This window comes from Clarias gariepinus, chromosome 24, assembly GCF_024256425.1.
Source record: "Clarias gariepinus isolate MV-2021 ecotype Netherlands chromosome 24, CGAR_prim_01v2, whole genome shotgun sequence".
NCBI lineage: Eukaryota > Metazoa > Chordata > Actinopteri > Siluriformes > Clariidae > Clarias > Clarias gariepinus.
The window spans coordinates 11688694-11709008 of record NC_071123.1 but is presented as its reverse complement, the minus strand read 5'-3'; the positions used below and the strand labels follow the sequence as shown (position 1 = coordinate 11709008).

Here is a 20315-nt window from a genome sequence, read left to right as displayed (position 1 = left end):
CGAACAGCAATATGGTATATTGAGATACTGGATTTTTTTCAAAGGTATTTTAGTTTATATGTAATGAACCTAAATTGAGATTTAGTTTCTTAATTACATTTTTACGATGGAAAAAAAACTTTTCCACAACACACACGTGTATTTGTATACTGTAGCTCTGTTCTACTAGGATCCATTAAGAATTATAATAAATAATATTAGTTCAATAATGTATCATAAATCTTAAATGAATGACAATTATTAATTTGTCAATAACATAATAATTTTCTCTGTTTCTATCTATATACTGCACTAATGCTACGACCTGACAGCTTCAATGATGATTACTTTAGAACATTTCAGTGGGTCATAAAATGATGGATTTAACCACAGTTTAATTACATTAGTCTAGTTTGATTTTTTTTTCTGGGTAGGTGGAGTGACTGGAAGAATTATTTACACAGTAGTGGAAGACCTAGATATAGTGCATTTTAATGTTTATTCTGACTATAAATTTCAGAATAAAAATTCAAATTATTTATGTGAACATTGCAAAGTCTACTTGAATTAGCAACTTTAGTTTGGGTATAATAGCACTGTTTATTCGCTGATCTTATTTTATTGTGGTTGGCATGCAAGAAGTTGCATTACCTCCACCATCTTCCTTTCAGTTTAAATTTTCTGATAAATTTTCTCCGTTTTTTTAATAATACATATCACAATATACTCAGTCTTTCCAAATTCCCATTGCACCTCCCCTGAAAGAGAGAGCTCCTCTTTGTCCCTCTTTACTATGGTTATCCTAATAGAACTATTTAATAATATTATTATTTAAAAAATAAATAGCTTTACGCGTCAATAAACATTGCATCACACAAGATGATTGTTACATAACACTGTAAATGTTATTTATATTTATTTAAAATAGGGAACTTTGTTTAACAGATTATCCCTACATTATATGTTGCTTGTGATGTGTAATTAATTGTAAATAGCCAGATTTGTATATTAAATCAGAATTTTTATACATATACCAAATTAAATATTAGTAAATATTTTCTTTTATTGATTTCTAACTTATACTTGGTTTCATTTTGGCAAAACTGCAGCCTGATTAGGTTTAGTTCTGCCATCTAAACTTCAGGTTATGCAGTGAGGACCATCACAGAACTCACTTACTGAATTCCAAACTGAGGCTGAAGACAGGTTGTTACTATTAAAAACTAATACTGTATATAAATAGGAAAGCGCTTAAAGTAAAACAAGTGTAAATTACTTTCTAAATCATGTGGCACCATGCTAGACAGCACTTTCTGTTAGCACTGTAAATGTTATGTAAACAAATTCCTGGAAATGGAATAAGTTCTATTATTTTTTATATTATTAGTTTTCAAGCCATCTTAGGTCTGGAATAAAACATCATATTAAATAAAACAGAAAAATACCTATTGATCCAGATTTTTGGGCCACCCTGTATATCTGCACATTTGATTACATAAAATTTTGACCTCTGGCTGTTTTTTAACTTGGATGTACCCTTGCTAACCTCGGCTGCCAATATAATGACATCAGATTTGGATGATGACCAGAGTTTTTGAAAAAGGCCTAGGAGATTCTGCAAATTCATGCAAATCCACCCAAACTGCTTCTCTTTGTTTGCTACAAGTTACTTTAAACACATTTAAGCAATTTATAGGTCTTGTCTCTGTACCATAATGAAATATACTATAATATTATGCATTGACATTCGATATTTTTAAATAACACAAAATAAGGGTCCAAATGCTACATAAGGCCTACAGTTAATTCTGATTCACATCAGAATTAGAATATTTACTGTATTTACTTAAAAATATAAACATGAAGCAGAACGTAGAAATGGATATTCTAGAATTGTGGGAGCAAATACACAGAGATTGGGAAGATGACTCACTTCATCCCTCGACGAAGCATCTGATTGGCGGCGATAAGCATGACGCTGATGACGAATGCAATGGCAAAGGCACAAATCAAGCTTTTTCGCACACATGTGTGCTTCACTTGTTGCATGGGGCTTGCTAGGGGAGACAAAGCGAAATCAGATATTTTAACTATTTGCATTTTTCATTGAATGCATATGTGAAGAAAGCAGAAAAAAACAACAAATATACAAATGCAATTACATGCATAACTCCAATACTAACACCAGCTCATTAATTGTGGGCAAGACACCTCTGTGTATGTTTACACACAAATTGTAATCATGTAGAAGATATTTTTTTAACAAGTGATATTTTGCCAAATGTGACTTAAGGGACACCCTCTAGTTGTGGCCACCAAAACTTTACATAGACTTATCATCAAGGAAGTGCAAAGCGGCCCCTGCTCCTGAACATGGGGAACCCCCCAACTTTAAGTGTCACCAATAAGCATGTGAAAAATACTAATAAAAACTTTAATAATAAATAATGAATGTAATTTATTTTTAAACTATTCAGTTTAAAAATGTTATGTTTACCATAAATGAATTAAAAATGTAAACTTACACACTCATATTTGGAGATACGGTTTCTGCTATATTAGTTAATGCAGCATTTTTTAATTTTGCGTTTTGAACTTAATGCTGCCATTTATCAATATATTTGTGAGTGATGTGAAAAACTGTTTCAACATGACACAATGCTACATTGCTTCATTTAATGAGCAGAAGCTATGTACTGTAAAACATTTAGACTGAGAAAATATTGTGGAAACAAAAAAGTGAAAAACACTATCGCAAATTATACGCAAAATATATTTTTTTATATCGCAAAATAACTCTTCGAATTTGAATGATTTTGAATTGATAATGAATAAATCATGTTACATTTATACAGTAAGTATAATGTATGAAAGTTATAGGTTAATGTTAAAAGTTTGTTGAAAATCTATTTAATTATTTAACTGGACTTATATTTCCATAATGAATACCACAATATTTGGATTAAATAATAAATATCTTTACTAATACATACCCTACTTAGGGTTTAAGGGATATCATCCAACTTATTCTTCAGGAACATAATAAAAAAAAGCTGTGTTGGACCAAACAGCAGCAGTGCTTTCAGATCAAGCAATGTATCATACTAAACAATACTGCAAGTAAACATGGGCGTTAATTTCTTTTTAGCTAATGTCAGCGTCCTTTTAGAATTTGTTATATAGCTAGCCAAGCTTAAAGTAAGCCACGAATTGTTTGGGAGTTTGTGGAGATTTATTTTACAAGTAATCACACAGGTTATACCATTCATCATTAATCATTTTCACAACTTTAAAAGACTCATAAGTTACCCTAAAAATTAAAATGTTATTGTTTTTTTGTTATTATTTCTCCCAATGGGCAGCCCAGCCAAAAAGCGGGCGGTTGAGGAAGATTTAGCAATGCATGTACAGTACCTGCTCATCATAAACATGCATGTCATGACAATATTGGGCTTTTAGTGGCTTTAATGAGCTGGTCTTTTTTATGAAGCAGAACAAATGATGAGTGTACAACATTTATTTTTAACAGAAGAAAACCAGAGAATTTGGAGAACATTTAATTTATTTTAGGTTTTTTGAAATCAGCACAAAGTGAAATTCAATTTCATTTGTCACATACAAACAAATACTACTATAAGTTAACTATGGCCTAAAGATAGAAATGTGTGTGTGTGTGTGTGTGTGTGTGTGTGTGTGTGTGTGTGTGTGTGTGTGTGTGTGTGTGTGTGTGTGCGTGCATGTGTGTGTGTAAGCAAATTCAATCGATTTAGTCGCAGGTGTTGTACTGTATGTGTTGAGGGTCTGAATGACATATGGGAAGAAGCTCTTCCTATTCTCTCTGCGTTGAAATTTAGAGAGAAAACTGCAACAGTGGAAAAGAATCTTATCAAAGGAAATATCTTCCTGATCTTTTTTCACTTACTTACTGTAATCTTGCTTACTGTAGATCGAATAAAAGTTAAGGAGCTCAGCTAATCACCCCACACTGACTTAAAATCACAATCCACACCCTTAAACTTGATCAAAAAGCCATATCGAGAAAAGACTTGGCCAGAGGTACAGTACGTATGTTCAGAGGAGTTAAGGTGAGGCAGTGAAGCCCATGAACACTGTAAAGCATTATAGTAGTAGCATAGTGATAGCATTCTGTTTAGGTTTGGTAGTAGATTTGCTAAATGGTTGAAACTTAATGACAGTGATCCCAAACGCACATCAAAGCTGGTTGTGCTGTATTTGTGGATTTTCCCAAAACGTTGCATCCTTTCAGAAAACGTATCTAACATACTGTATCTAATCAAATACCTAATTCTGCCAAGAAAAGTGGTAAACTTCTCTTTCAGTCGGAGGTCTAAAGAGAGCTGATTGGCCGAGCTTTCTCCGGGGGGAGGGATGAAAGGTACTTTGTGCTCCCACATTAATCACGGCTCTACAGCCAATCAGGGGCGTCTGTGAGCTCGCGCACGCGGAAGGAGCGGCTAACGCTTTCCTCCGAGTGTGTTACTCCGCCACGACTAAATTAGGGAGAAAATCAGGAAAAAATCTCAACAAAAAAAAAAATATGTTGTATGTTCATTCTGCCAAAGATCAGCTCAAAAAAGTATTAAAAACCAAATATTGCTATTACATGTCATGTCAATATGATCGTATTGTAGGTTAACTTTTGACCATAATTTTATTTATTATTGATATACAGTACATTGAGACATTTGTCTGCTAGGCAATTGTTTCCTGTTAGAAGTTTAAACAATTATTAGCTTTCATTATGTCTCTTAGTTTGGATTTTTGATTCCACCTGTGAATATTGCATTTGTAGTTAGTTTGTAGTTTTTTTTTTTTTGGTCAATGAAAACCCAACATGAAAAACATGAAAATGAGTGAGCTGAAAATGAGAGAGCTGGCTTTGGGAGGAAAACAAGACATTTTGAAGCTTAGACAATTGAGCGGAACAATTGATTAGAGCCACTGCACAAACACTGTCCGGAGTCTGGCACCACAGAAAAGCCAATGATGGCTGCAAAAGAAAATCACTAAAACACCTAGTGCACCAAAGCCCACTGTGGATGGAAAATCTCCAAACCTCAATCCGATTAAGCACCCATGGGCAAGGGTGCCACTAGAGACATACTCCTAACATAAACTCCAAATCAACCCTTTTCAGTTGCCATAGTGTTTTAAAGCTTTTTCTGTTTTATGTTATGTGCGATCAGTGTGTGTGTTTTGGAGGGTTGGGGGTGTATATTGCGTAGGGCGACTTACACACACACACACACACACTTTAAAAAGAATCCTGAAAAACCAATGTGTGTGTGTGTATATATATATATATATATATATATATGGACGCCCAGGTCCTTCCTTTTAGAAAGAAGAGAATAAAAACTTGACTGTATGTAATAATTTACTTTGTACAGTTAATAAGTGGTGCTCTTTTTTTCCCTAATATGTTTTTATTCCTAATAAGTTGAGTAAATGTTCAGTTAGTCTGGAGCCCTGTCACCTTCTATTAAGCACATACTCTATACAGATCAATGTGACCAGCATGTGACCACACATAAATGTAAATTTATGTAAAATGGTATATATTATAGTTTTTTTTTTATTCAAAAAGTAATTATTTAAATAATTATTGTCATGATGGAATTGCTGGTGTGTGCAGTCTTACTGTCAATATTCACTTGACACTCAGGGCTGTTCATATGGCTTTCCTCAGTCATAATGATGTTCTCAATGTCTTTCATTGTCAAATGGTCACAGAATGTCTCATACAGCAGTCTCTTTAGCTCATCCACTGTCAGCTTCTGCATATCACACTGATGAAAAAAATGTAAAAGAGAATAATGATCAACATCTTCCAGATAAATAGGGAGGCACTTAATTGGTTGCGTGTCAATATGTCAACATATTTCCAGCTTAGCTCATCATTATTATAATGGTAATAAAATTAGCAGAATGTGCATACACTCACACCAAATATAATTTTGCCTTTATGTGGCTTTTACATATCTATTGTCTATTACTACACAAGAAAAGTCAATTAAGGAATTCTCTTTAATTAGTTTAAAATAAACATTTAATAATATTTTTATAATTTTATCTAATTACCCCCCATATTTTATTTAAATGGAAATTCTCCCCTCAATTTAAACTAATTGATACAGTAAATGACCCTTTTTTTTCAATGCAATGTAAAATGACCTACACATTCTGTAAGCGATCGTAGTTAATAACAGGGTTAATATCACTATAAAGTGCCAATGGTGTCCTCAACAGAATATGAGGTTTAATTTATAATGATAAAAAAATTAGATATCAGTAGAATTACAAGCCTTTTAAAGTGTGTTTTCCTTATTTTATCTTTGATTGGGTGTGTTTGATTTACCCCACATGCTGCTCTGCTAACAATAACATACCTTACATATGTTCTTATTATTTTTAACAAGCATTTTGATTTTAATCTTCTTTTTCATAATAATAAACATTTTGTACATATCCCCAAAATGGCTGTCCACCCACCTGTCCATTTCAGGTGGCCCGGCCCATGTAATCAGTGACATCACCACCACCATTTTGTCTTTGTTTAATGGCGATTGAAACAACTGTTGTAAGTACTGTAGATTAACTAGAGTAGATTAGACCTATTTTATTTTCCTAATTTTTTATCATATTTTTTATTTGTGGTTTGATGTTGTAGTGACATTTTATTAATGTCAAAATGAAATATTGATAAATATAAAAACTATGAATAAATCTACATAAATAAAAGAAAGGTTTTAATCTGAACATTGGTCAGAACTCGCTCTTTTAATTATTTCCTTATGTTTTATACACAGAAACCAGTCTAAGAAAAAATTCTGTCTCTACGGTATGTCTGCCTGTCTGTATGTCTGTTCAACGGATTTTGTCACATCATTGTCATGTCCTTGATAGAATTTAATAAAACTTTTTCAATCCTCCTGTATTTGCCTAAAGTTAAATCTGCACCATAAATGTAATCAAAGTCGTAAGTAAAAGTGAAGTTATGACCAGTTAAGTGCTATAGTACGTCACAGCTTCCAGTGTTTTTTTTTTTTCTTTTCTATTTTAGCACTTTTTCCCTCGAGGTGTGAGTGGCTATACGCATCAATCAACAGAGCCAATAAATGAGATAGCTTATTCTGTATACAGTACATAGAGTATGCACAGAAACAACAGATTTTTGCCAAAATCCTCACAAAACACAAACGAACGTGTGATACAGAATAGCTTACTCCAATACACTTTGAGAAGTGAACCTCTGAAGATGAATGGACAGATCAATATGTTTATTCTTCCTGTGAAGATTTAATACCAATTTGCCTCTTTTGTCCTGAAATGGTGATGCTTATAAACAAACAAACAAGCTAACTTAAGGTCCAGCGTGTGCTCATAAAGTTCAAACTTTAGGGAAAAAAAAAGTCCACCTTGTCATGGTCTAACCCTGTCATCAATCCATAACAGAGTGGACATGTGCAAGTTTTTTGCCACACTTTGGGTTGATTTTATTATTATTACTATTATTATCAGCAGCCATTTCCCATAAAATAATTTTACAATACATTTTATAATCACTATGTCACATATTTAGGAGGCTCAGAGGCACTTTATAGTGATATTTGCCCAATAACAAAGCAGAATAGATACATCATGTAAATTACAACACAGTATAACAGCTCAGAGGTCCATACCTTCCAGAAAATGGAGTCAAAGTCTGTTCCATGAAACTTGTCAGGTATGCCAGCCGCAGTCAGCTTAGGGCCCAGCAGAGTTACAAACTCCTCAAAACCAACCTGGCCATTGCCTTCAGACAATACAACAGATCAGACAGACCACACTGCTAACATACAGTATGTGCAACAAACAAGTAGATTGAATTGACCTGTGTGTGTGTGTGTGTGTGTGTGTGTGTGTGTTTCAAATTTGTTTGTCATACAATATTATTATGCTTTACTCTAGAAACAATACTGTACTAGAATAGACACATTAACATAAACCTTATTCGAGCATTTAGCTGGGCTAGAATATAAAGACTTATGTCTGACTGATTGGAAGATGCACTTTATTGTATTTTTTGTATTGCAGCATGGCTAGGACAGTAGTTACTGTCTCATTATTATTAATGGAATTGTTGTAATATTTTATGTTTCTATAATAACACCTTATACACAGAGACTTGTACAGCAGACATTTGAAGTGACCAATCAATGGAATTTTTTAAACGAGGTGTAAAAATGTGGTGTAAAAAAACAAAATGTAGACGTGGTGAGGTTTTGTCTGTGAGAATACAATTTAAAAAGTTACAACCTTAAACAATTAAAAATATGAAGTAAAATTTTGCATTTGTGAATTCTTCATTATAAATATAAATATACAACTTTTACTAGAATGTGAAAAATGTCCCAAGCTCGTTGGAATGTAATTTGTGTCCAAAAATGTATTAATAAGCAAACTAGTCCAGAAGCTATGCTATGTGCTGGCTAGTTACAAAAACATCCTGATGAGATGGTGAGTGACAAATTCAAGAATCAAATTCCAGAATAAAAATGGCAAAAGTCATTAGGTTTATTATGTAAAAGAGTGGTTTAGGGACCATGGGGAATCATTTTCACAAATTTAATTTAATTTTAAAATGCTGAATCTACTACAGAAGACTTCGATCTACTACAGAGTGGATATGCTTTCCCATTACCCATACAAGATTTCAGCCAAAAATGATAACACTCTGGATGGGAATAAATGTTGTGATAGTGTATCACTTGAAACAGTGGCATGGTGAATGTGTACCATAATCAAAGATAAATGTGGACAGGGGTAGCTCACTGGTTAAGGCATTGGACTAGTGCTTGAAAGATTCCAGGTTCACACTTGTGAACACAGTTGCCACTGTGACCATCAACTGCTCAGAAGTACAATGAGATCAAATGTAAGTCACTCTGGATAAGGGCGTCTGCCAAATGCCATAAATGTAAAGAAAACAGGTCCAATCAAGGAAATAGTGTGTGACCTGATTTATTTATTTATTTATTAAATTAGGACAGACAGTAAATCAAAGTTACATATTTTTTATTTTGACTAAAGTACATGCTAAAATTAAGGGGTAACCTCTGTTTTGAAAAATTAAGCATACATGGAAGTACAGCTTATACAACTTGTACAGCTTATTTTTTTATATTTTATATATAATATATATATAAATAATATATTTTTATTTTTATTTTCTATAGCTTTCTATATTTTATTTATTTTATTCCATGATTTATTTTTTATTGGTAATCTTTTTTAAGGGCACAGTCAGTCGTATAAGCATTTATTCGCATATCGTACTGTGTATGACTGTGTATGTGCCAAATAAAATTAGAATTAGAATTTGATTTTATTTGAAGTGCTAAAACATGCAGTTTCTCTAATGTCCACTGGGAGCTAGCTCCAAAAGTGAGTCAATGTCCATAGACCCCATGTTAAAGTGTCCAACTTTACAACAGACATACAAAAACATTTATGGTCTCTATATCTAGTTTTTCCATATATGAACTGTTTGTAAGTTATTTTTATTGTACTCCTCAGTTGAAATTCTATTAAGCCATAGAATTATGCATGATTAGGGGCATGGCCAATTTGTGTTACAGCTTCAATGCAGGTGTCAACCCACTAGCTGTCTTCTGTGCACAATGGCATGATGTGTAAGTTAGGGATGACCTCTACATTAGCCACCGTAGCATTGTAGCTAAGCTAAAGTTAAAACTAACTAGCTTGTGGTAACTTAGGTAAATAGTTATGCTTTGAAGAATAGAAAACACAGTATAAAGTTTCATACAGACATAATTATCATGTTACCATGCAGTTAGATGCACATTCATAATTGTAAATTATGGTGACAGGCACATCCACTAATGGACACATTATGCCCATGGTGAAACACAGATCAATGTCCCCAAATGATCTGATTAGTCATGTTACTAAAAAAATGTGATGCCTAAAATTGCCACTCACCTTATCAACATGATGTAAAATTAGGCATATAATTCAGGTGATACACAGGCAGATAATTTACATATAGCTCACAGTGAAAAGAAAACCCATGAACATGCACGTTCCACAGAACATATTCCATACACTACAAGCACATTTTTAATAACCTTATAATGCAGCAGTAATAATCCGTATTTAACCTGTAACCCTTTCTGTATTTACGCAATATCAATGTACAGTACATGCACCCTCAGGCCTACAACCAACCACATTGCAGACATGCTGATATTTCATCTCAAATAGTGTTTTAATGCAAAGCTAGAAATTAATTGTTCCACACATAAAGGGCCCTTAATCGGGGTTGTACAGTAGCTAGGACTTTTTCCTCACTCCCTGCCCATCCAAACACTATCTCTACATCGGATATCACAGATACAGAATTGGACAGTGAAAGTTCTCAGGTACAATAATTGTCCGATAATGCTAGCGAAGCAGACTTGGCATGTTAACATATCATTGGTCTGTGGTGTGTTCACGTCAATCAACATTTTCATCAATGCTCACATTTTCAAATGGTCTCAGTTCTTTTATTTGGTACGCACCAAGGTTCGGGTGGCAGCGTTCACATTTTTTCAAGTAACTGCACTTACACAGCAACCGCACCAGGGTTTGTTTTATTTGAGCTAAACGTAAGTGTGAACACATCCTTACAAGCAATTATTGAAGATTCAAAGTATTTTTTAAAGATGATATATTTGAATCATGTTTTCTTACTGAAAGTGCTTCTGTAACTGGTTTGTGAATGTAGTTCTTGGCAGGCAGTTACTCTCTCCTCAGCACTGCGGACCATACAGACCTACTTTCACCAACAGTTAATGAATAATACATTTAAAGGTCCCAGTGCTGTTACTGTCTATTATCACCACCATTGGAATGGATCTCATCCAATTAGATCATTCGGTTGGACCGAACTGTTGCATAATAGCCTAATAAAAACAGTAAGAGGAAAACATCTGAGGATGACAGCTCATCAGCTGAAACTCAATCTCAGTAAAACTGAACTGCTGTTAATCTCAGATGATTCATCCCTTTGTCCAGACCTTCAATCGGATCATTCCTTCAGTCACTACCCGCAATGTTGGGGTATTTCTGGACAATCACTTGTCATTTTCCCATAATCTTACTTGCTTACAAAATCAGAAAATGTACCTTTTTCTTTCTACACAGGCTACCCAGGTGCTTGTTCAGTCCCTTGTTATTTTAAGACTGGACTCCTGGAAGGGATGCTTCGGTCCACTATTCATTCTTAGCAGCTTATCCAAAATGCAGCCGCTGGTCTTGTTTTTAAATAAACAAGTAAAAGTTCTCCCACATCACCCCACTTCTCCGCTCCCTGCACTGGCTTCCTGTAACTGTCCGCATTTAATCCAAAACACTGATGCTTCATTACAAAGCTAATGATGGCCCAGTACCCACCTACCTGTCAGTTCTAATCACACCACGCACTGTAACACATTCCCTCCGATCCTCCGGAACTGCTCAGCTGGTCCCACCATCTCTTAGAGTTTAAGGAAGACATGCATCTAGACTGTTTTCTGTTCTGACACTGAGGTGGTGGAATGAACTTCCTCTAGATGTCTATACAGCCACTGTCGCTGACGATCTTTAAATCACGACTAAAGACATACAGTGAGGTCAATAAGTAAAAAATTCCTCCTGCCATGTTTGCAAACCTGGTGAAGAACTACAGGAACCGTTTGACCTCTGTAATTGTTAACAAAGGCTTCTGTACCAAATATGAAAATTTTTGACTCAGGTGATCAAATACTTATTTGACACAGTAATTCACAAATAAATTGTTTAAAAAATCCTACAGTGTAATTTCAGGATTTTTCTTTTTAGATTCTGTCTCTCACAGTAGAAATGCACCTATGCTGAACATTGTAGACCCCTCCATGATTTCTAAGTAAGAGAACTTGCAAAATCACAGGGTGATCAAATACTTATTGACCTCACTGTATCTGTTTCTTTGATATTTGGGTTTTTGGCGCTTGGGGAAAAAATTTTAATGATTTTTTATGGACGTTTAACTTTTTTAATTCATTTTGACACCCCTTCATCTTGATTTTGATTTCCCTGCTACTCCCAAAACTACTGTAGCGGCAGCACAGTTTTGTAGTGCGGTTTTATATTGTCACAACTATCAGAACTTGGATATTTTCATATTTGATAGTGTTCATTGAAGTGCTTTAAATCATGTTTAGGATTGAAACTTCTTCATTCTGTTAAAGGATCAGGACAGTAACGTATTTATCAACTGACTTTTGATGAAATTCAACATTGGATATATCTCATTTACTGTACATTACTAACCATAGCTCAAAATAATCTATTTAACTTAATACCTGTATTGATATGGCTAAAACATAGTTAAACTATTTTTTAAACTATGTGTTTGGGGTCATTATAATTGTAGCATTTCTTGCAGTCCTTCAACATGATTAAAATAAAAAGCTTAAGGTTTGTACCATCCATGTCCAGTCTCTTGATGATGACCTCCAGCTCCACCTCATTGGGCATATAACCCAGAGATCTCATGGCCATGCCCAGCTCCTGCTTTGAGATGAATCCATTTCCATCACGATCAAACACTTTAAATGCCTCTCGGATCTCTGTGGAGGTGTCACACACATGATGAGTTTCTTGCTTCTGAAGTGTCCATCCTTGAATGACACTGTGATTGTTCATTTAAAAGATGCACTTTTTTCCTTATAAATGAAACATTAATAAGATCATATTTTACAATATTAATATTTGTGAGGTCAAAAATAACATAAAACAAATTAAAATAGTACATTGGATGATTACCATTGATTTTACCTACCATTATGAACTATTTAATTTTTATTTAAAACTTTCACTTCTTTAAATTTATTAATCTTTCATAAGAGCAATGAGATACTCAACACGCTATATTTAGCAAATGGTCAAATATCCTCTGTTAAATTGCCACTTACAAAGAACAATCTTCTATAAATCAAATGCGCTTTAAAATATTCCTTTAGTTAGACAAGGTTAAATTAAACAACTGGAATTTTACCAACATTTTGACAAAGAGTCAATTTTAGTTCAATAAACAGAAACTAAATTAACTTGCCCCTGACTTGAGTGATTAAGCTTAAATTCAGCAATGCTGTTCATACATTTATTTTTATTATTTAATACATTTTATTAAGGGTACATCTAGTTTTGCACACATAATTTATTTAGATTTTGTACTTATAACTATGTGGTTCATAAAGCAGAAAAGAAATTGATGGGAATCCACAAAACAGGAGGTCAGAGTAAGCCCAAAGTACGGGCATATCTTAGCACTTGACATATTTTGATCAAACTTGGTGGATGACTGAGAGACCTCATCCTAAGTGTAATTCACCTCTGGGTGGCGAGACAGTCAAGTTAAAAAATTCGTACCCGAAAATCATAATCCTAATCGAAAATCATCTGATCATAGTGAGTCTCTGCAAATACAACTTTAGATAAACAGCAACATTTAACTTTTTTCATGTCATTATTTAATTAACAAAATTTAAACATTTAAGAAAACATGTAGGCAATTCTAAGAACCCTCTTACTGATTTCACAGGATTCAGCCCTTGATTAATTGATTATGAGCAGGTGTGCAGACCTGTGTAAAAGCAGTAGTTTTGTTAACACAATGCCAAGCGGGAACATCAAAATTAATGGTCTTACAGTACCAACTGTTGCTGCTATTAAAGAATTAAAAAAGGGCATGCTACAGTAACTTTTGAACATGTTTTAAACAATTTTGACTATATATTTAACAAATTTGTAAAACTGCTCAAAACCTTTAAATCTCCAGTCTCCTGTTTCAGTTGAGTCCTGTTTAAGTTTTTAAGTGTTGGTGATATATTTTCTTAAAAAGTTCATTTTGAAAGTTTTATATAATTTGAAACAGATGATGACCAAATCTTTTAAATGAATAAATTATCTTCTTTTAAGAATCTTCTACCTACAGTAAATCTCCTCTGTTGGGTGCGATAAGTCTCCAACATTTAAAACATCTTATAACTTTGGAACTACTTAATCATGACTCTTCTTTTTTTTTGATTTCTTAACATGTACAGAGAGTGTGACATGTAATGAATATGTGATCCGCCAAACAGGAAGATGGCCATGTTTAAATTAAATTTAACAGTTTAAACAGTTTCTTCTCCCTGTCATTTAAAATATGATATTAGATTGGTCAAAACAATAATATATTTATTTCATTCATTCATCTTTCAACAAACAGAGTTATGGCCTCACAATTATTTTTTTTATCATCAGTGCCTGCCAAATTATACTAGAGAATTTAAAAGACATACATGACTTCAGTTCTTATGCATACTTTAATTCTTTAAGGAATTACATCTCCAAATTGAAGAGTTATGAGCGCTTACATTTTTTTTCACTATAGTGCCACCTAGTGCTATAATATTAAAACTTTAGCTGGGACTGTTTCAGGACAAGGTGCTACAGTAAATTAACTTGCCCATGACTTGCTTAGATGTGATACAAGTTCTAATACACTTTACTGCATTGGAATCATTGTAAGCGCATGCTGTTTATCAACACAAAGTCTGTAAACACTGAGATTATGCAAAAATGGAAAACATTTCTTAGTACCATAACTCTTCTTTTGGTATGGTTGGATTTCTTTTGACTCTTTTATAGTCATTGGTTATAACAAAGATCTATATGTAGAAAAAAAAGTGATCACTGTGACTTTAACTGTGATTGTTAGTTTCATATGGGCTTGGTTTAAGAAACTCCTGGGATTCTAATATATTGCTCTAGAGTTTATACAAAATCAACAAAAAAAGCAAAACATTAACATAAACAACAACAACAATAACAAGCAAAGCTGCCAACTATTCAGAAAAGCTTGAAGTGGGATTCTGAAAATACCTAACTTTATTATATAGTAAATTGTACAATAGAAACATCCACCAAAATGAATCAGTCAATGAGAGAGAGAGAGAGAGAGAGAGATTCAAAGAAATCAAGGATGATTTATTGTTATGACAAATATGGTTATTCATATTGTCAAAGCTCAAAATCAAGTCACAAAATAACAGAAATAAATAGATTTTTAAATATATGCATTTAACTGTAGAGGCAAAATAAAAGTGACACTAGTGATGAAAACTACCCTAAAAAAACAGAAGATACTGTAAGCAAAAGGAAAATGTACTACTACTACTAATAATAATGCAGGTCAATGATGATAAAACGTCTACTGGAATATGGAAATTATGTTGCAATAATGTTGAACTCTCTAAATGAGCACATTATTATTATTATTATTATTATTATTATTATTATTTTTCAGTCATAGAAACAACTGAAAACAACAATAAAAACATGTGATCATGTGTATCTCTGTTATATCTTTGCCTGTGTGACCTATTTTCTAATTTTCTGCTCAGTCATGTGGGGTAGTTGGTTCAAATAAACTAACATTAATTAATTATATTGCCTATTTTGTTCTGAAAAAAAAGGATATTTTTTATGCTTTATAGTGCACATTCCTAACCTAAGTGTGTTTATTTAAAAAAAACAGCTGTACAAATTATGGCTAAAATGCTACAAGAGCTACACAAGAAAACCCATCAGAGAAGGCTGAGGAAGGCACAGCTTCCACCACCGAATATCACCATTTTCTTTAGAGGGACTATCGAGAGCATCCTGAGCAGCTACATCACTGTCTGGAATTTTGCCATCTCGGACCAAAAGACCCCACAGTAGATACTGAGAACAGCTGTGAAGATCATCAAGGTCTCTCTTCCCTCTATCATGGATATCTACACCACATGCTGTATCCATGAAGCCACCAGCATTGTGGCTGATCATACACACCCCTCACACACTCTCTTCACCCTCCTGCCATCTGGCATAAGGTGCGGAATCATTCAGGCCCTCACACTGAGACTATATAACAGTTTCTTTCCACAAGCCATCCGTCTCCTCGGTACAATGGGAAGATGCCTGATTGCGTGAGTCTCACTCTCAATGCATGGGAGGTCGCAGCTCTTGCTTATTAACAAGGGGTTTCCACCCCTTCTCTCGGTCAAAATCAGGTAAGGTTTTACCAAGACATCTGGTAAAGCATGTTAATGCTTGTGCTAAGTGCTGCTGACATTGTGCACATAATACCACTGAAAACACCACTTACTGCAACTGAAGCACCTGTTAATCTTTTTGTCAGAGAAACATTATAAGAACTTTTTTCTCCCACTGAATGTCTGAATTCGAGAACGTTCATCCTGACTGAGGCAGTTCGGGTCCACTGCAGTCATTCCGAAGAACACTGACTGAGTGAAATGCTTCATCCTTTAAAATCAGTGGATAATTTGTCTACAACTTGAGCACAATCAAAGCACAATCATTTGCAAACTCCACTTGCACATTATAGGAATGTGAATAAGCCTCACATATAAGGAAACAGAATTTGTGCCTCAATCACTAAATGCAATAAATTAATAATTAAAAACAAAAGGGGACAATTATACATGTACCCTTAGACATCTTCAAATTAAAATACTGCATTCATAAAGGGAAACATTATCATTAACGTCTCTCTCATCAAACATTCACACTTGCTAAAAGGACAAAAGTAAAGTCAAAAATGTTGCTTGCACTGCACCCATTGTGACTTTACTGTATGTTTTCCGGTTACAAATAATTGTTTTGTTTTATTAATGTATGTCAATTTTCAGATAAGTTATGTTTTTTTATACATTAAAAATATATTCAAATCTAAATAAACCACAAACATTTCTTAGAGGTGCTAGGAGGGCGCTATGGCTTATAACAATTTCTCCAGCTGTGAGAGACTGATAGAACTTCTACTAAAAAAGTTTATTTCAATTTAGTTGAAATTAGTTTTTTTATGTATTAGTGAATAATGAATGAATTAGTGTATGTGTATTTTTTTTTGTCATAAGAGGTTTATTGTTTGAATATATAAGGGGGTGGGGTTACCTCTTATGACCACCCAATTATTACCTGTTAAATTTTAGTTTAAATTTAACAGGGCTATATTTCAAACTCTATTTAATCTATAAATGACAAAACATTATTTCCATTTAGATCATTTCTATACACGTAATTTGTTTATAAAAAATCAGACAAACAGGAGTTCATAATTAAATATCATCATATAATAAACAGCAAATCTAAATAAAAATTTGAATACCATGTAACTGTTTTTTTGTAATTTAGTTTAAAGGGTTAAACTCATACATTCCAGATTCATTGCACATAAGGTGAACTATTTAAAAACTTTTTGGTTTTGTTTTAAATTTATGAAAATCAAAAGTTCAATATCTTAAAAGTTCAATATCTTATTTTAATATTTCCTTTCAAGTTTAAATTACTATTCATACAGTATAGATACGGGTTATATTTTGGTTAAGTTTGGGACACGTCATCACAATAATGGGGAATACTGCTGACCTCCACAAGGAGAGTAGGATACACAGGTGACTGAACTTGGTAAAAGTTCACCAGGAGTGGAATGCAACTGGAGTCAGTGCATTAAGATCCACCACAAACAGACTACAGCTATTGCATTAATAATATCAAGTCAATTCTCATACAGAGGCAACTAGTGTATCTCAATTCGGCGGCCACATTATTTGATAGGCTTGTGGTCATTTGCTGTCTGCATAGACCACTAAGGCCGAACCAAAATAAGATGGTCTGGTCTATGGGGGATTTCCTACTTCACATCACTGCAATATGAAGTATAAATTATCTATAAAATCACAATTATTGAGCCTCCGAGTGGGGCAGTGGTAAAGTGCTTGCCCTATCATGCGGAGATGGCAAGTTCGATTCCCGGGTGATAGCTGAAGGTCTAGCGACAGCTGACTGGCCAAGCCCTCTTAGAGTGCTCTCACATTAATTACCGCTCTTCTGCCAATCAAGGACGTCTGTGAGCTCATGCAAGCGAAAGGAGCGAATAGCGCTGTCCTCCGAGTGTGTTACACCACCCCCAATAGTGCCTGAGCGAGCTGTTCAAAAAGATGTGGTCGGCTGGCGTCAAGTTTTTCGAAGGAAACACAATAGTCTTCGGCCCTTCAGACTGAGTGGCAGTAGTAGCCTTAATGTTGTGCCCTAGTGACAGGGAGGAATTGGACATGACTAAATTAGGGAGAAAATTTGTGAAAAATTCCCCCTCTCCCCCCCAAAAAAATCACAATTATCGTGGTTAAAAAATATTGTTTAAGTTGTTGCATAGGTTAAATACAGGCAGCTGAGCTACCACTGGTTAATGTCATGTTACCACACTTAACCACATTTTATGAAAGCCTACCTTTCTGGGAGCAGATTTAATGTGAATCATTAACAGTTACAAGAAGGCCGCATTTGTCAGGCTCATTTCTAAGAGCCTTCCAAATGTGACAGTCTTTGCTGCGATACCACGACATAATCAGCCTTCAAATGTGTGCTTTGAAGGATGTAGCCCACAAATTGAGACATACCTAATGTCAGAAGTGTCTTACCTAAGCTAAGGACAAAATGAACAGAACCACTGCTTAGAGGGTCAAAGTCTTTTCGGATGAAGGTCCCAGTGTCTGGAAAAAATGTGAAGAGGCACAGAATCCAGGTGGCAAGTCCATTATGAGGTTTCCACAGTCAGGATGATTTGGGGTGCCATTTAATCTGCTGGTGTGGGTTCACTGTGTTTTATCAAGTCCAAAGTCAACACATGGTGATTTTCTTTTTCAGCAGGACTTCCACTAACTGGTTTAACACTGTGATATTACTGTACTTGCCAACTAGCCTGATCTGAACCCCATAGAGGATCTGTGGGTTACTGTCCGAAGGAAGATTAGAAACACCGACCCAACAATACAGACGAACTGAAGGCTCAATTAGCCACAGCAGTGCCACAGGCTGACCGCCTTTATGTGATGCAGCACTGATTTGTGTTAAAGAAGTATTGCGTGCATAAAATAATATACTTTTTTAAAAGTTGGACGGTTCTGTATTTTTAATCCTATTTTGATTAATCTTAGGAAATATTTTGAGAGAATGCCAGTCACCAGCCATAATCGTTGGGGAAAAAAATAAATAAAGGCTTGAAACATATGAATATATGAATACATGAGAGTTTCACTTAGAATATATGAGTCTCAAGTTTTTATTAAATTACCAAAAAAAAACACCTTATTTACTATATTACATTTTTTAGATTAAAAGTACAAGAATAAATCTTGTCAGAATATTAATAACTACTTTTGTAAAGGTATATGTAAACATTTTTGTAAATAAAAAATCCTTAAGACTATGAAGGGCAGAATTGAGTTCTTCCTGTGCTTGATGAAAAACATTACACAATAGTCTTTGATTAATACGTTTTTACAATTACTCATCATGGATATATAACTGCATTAGCTCAGTGTGTACTTACTTTAGTCAAGGAACAATTAAATTGGGTTCTGTTATGTATATATTAGACATTAAACAGGTATTAATAAATATGGTGTTGTTTGGCGTACTAATGCTAAATAATGTTAATTAAGGTTAAATATATACAGTAATTGGGACCATAGTACGAGGGTTATTTCATTTTATTCTATTTGTACACCTTAAGGGAATTATTGATCACATATTTTAAACAAGGCGTGTTCTGCCTTCTCCCGGTGCAGCACGCTAGTGCGCTTTAAATCTGCAGGAAATCGGCAGTAATCTGATGAGGCAGCGGGGCTCTGGAGCTCTCCACTGACACGGTAACTATGGCGGTCTATTTCAGCAAAGTATCACCAACACTTGTAAAAACGAACAAACCCCGAAGTCACGTACCCTCCACTTCATCCTCGGGGAGGCTGACAGGAGTCCCGTACGAGACGATATCTGGCACGGAGCAGAGTCCCCTGTACATGAACCTGGAGGGCACTGCGCGCACCGGCATCTCTGCGATGACAAAAGCTTGGAGTTGACACAACGCGCCGTGCTTTTGCACACTGCGGATTCCTCACATGGTGCTTGGGAGAAAATCCCACGAACGACGGTGTCTTCCTTTTTTGTTTCTGAGGAGTAGAAGACGCGAAGCTCACTCCATTGAAGTGGCCGCTCTCTGGGAATCTTCAGCCAGGGTGATCACCGGATGCTCGGGTGTTAGCAAGGTCCAATTCTATGAGGCTTTATTTGCTGTTCTAGAAAGCATCTCCAGCTAGACATATTAAAACGAAGGATGAATGAAAGTACAAGACGCGTGTTGTTTTTTTTAGGCCTGGCTTCTCTGAAATCCTACAGGTTGTTAAACGTCCTCCAGTGAC

At 34.7% G+C, this 20315-nt stretch overlaps 1 protein-coding gene across 1 annotated transcript; it reads right to left on the bottom strand.

Annotated features, from left to right (window-relative positions):
* Positions 1–1908: 1908 nt before the first annotated feature.
* Positions 1909–19948, bottom strand: cabp7b (calcium binding protein 7b). The gene is made up of 5 exons (XM_053485829.1): positions 19840–19948; positions 12492–12635; positions 7683–7795; positions 5642–5789; positions 1909–2036 (listed from the first exon to the last, which is right to left on the bottom strand). The coding sequence occupies exons 1-5, from the start codon at positions 19946–19948 to the stop codon at positions 1909–1911; spliced, it is 642 nt and encodes a 213-aa protein (XP_053341804.1).
* Between the last annotated feature and the right edge of the window lie 367 nt (positions 19949–20315).

Coding starts and splice junctions, on each gene's coding strand:
- cabp7b (XM_053485829.1), bottom strand. CDS start 19,948: ATGCCGGTGCGCGCAGTGCCCTCCAGGTTCATGTACAGGGGACTCTGC. Junction 12,636..19,839: donor CCCCGAGGATGAAGTGGAGG/GTACGTGACTTC, acceptor ACACCTCCACAG/AGATCCGAGAGGCATTTAAA. Junction 5,790..7,682: donor TTGACTCCATTTTCTGGAAG/GTATGGACCTCT, acceptor TTTTTTCATCAG/TGTGATATGCAGAAGCTGAC.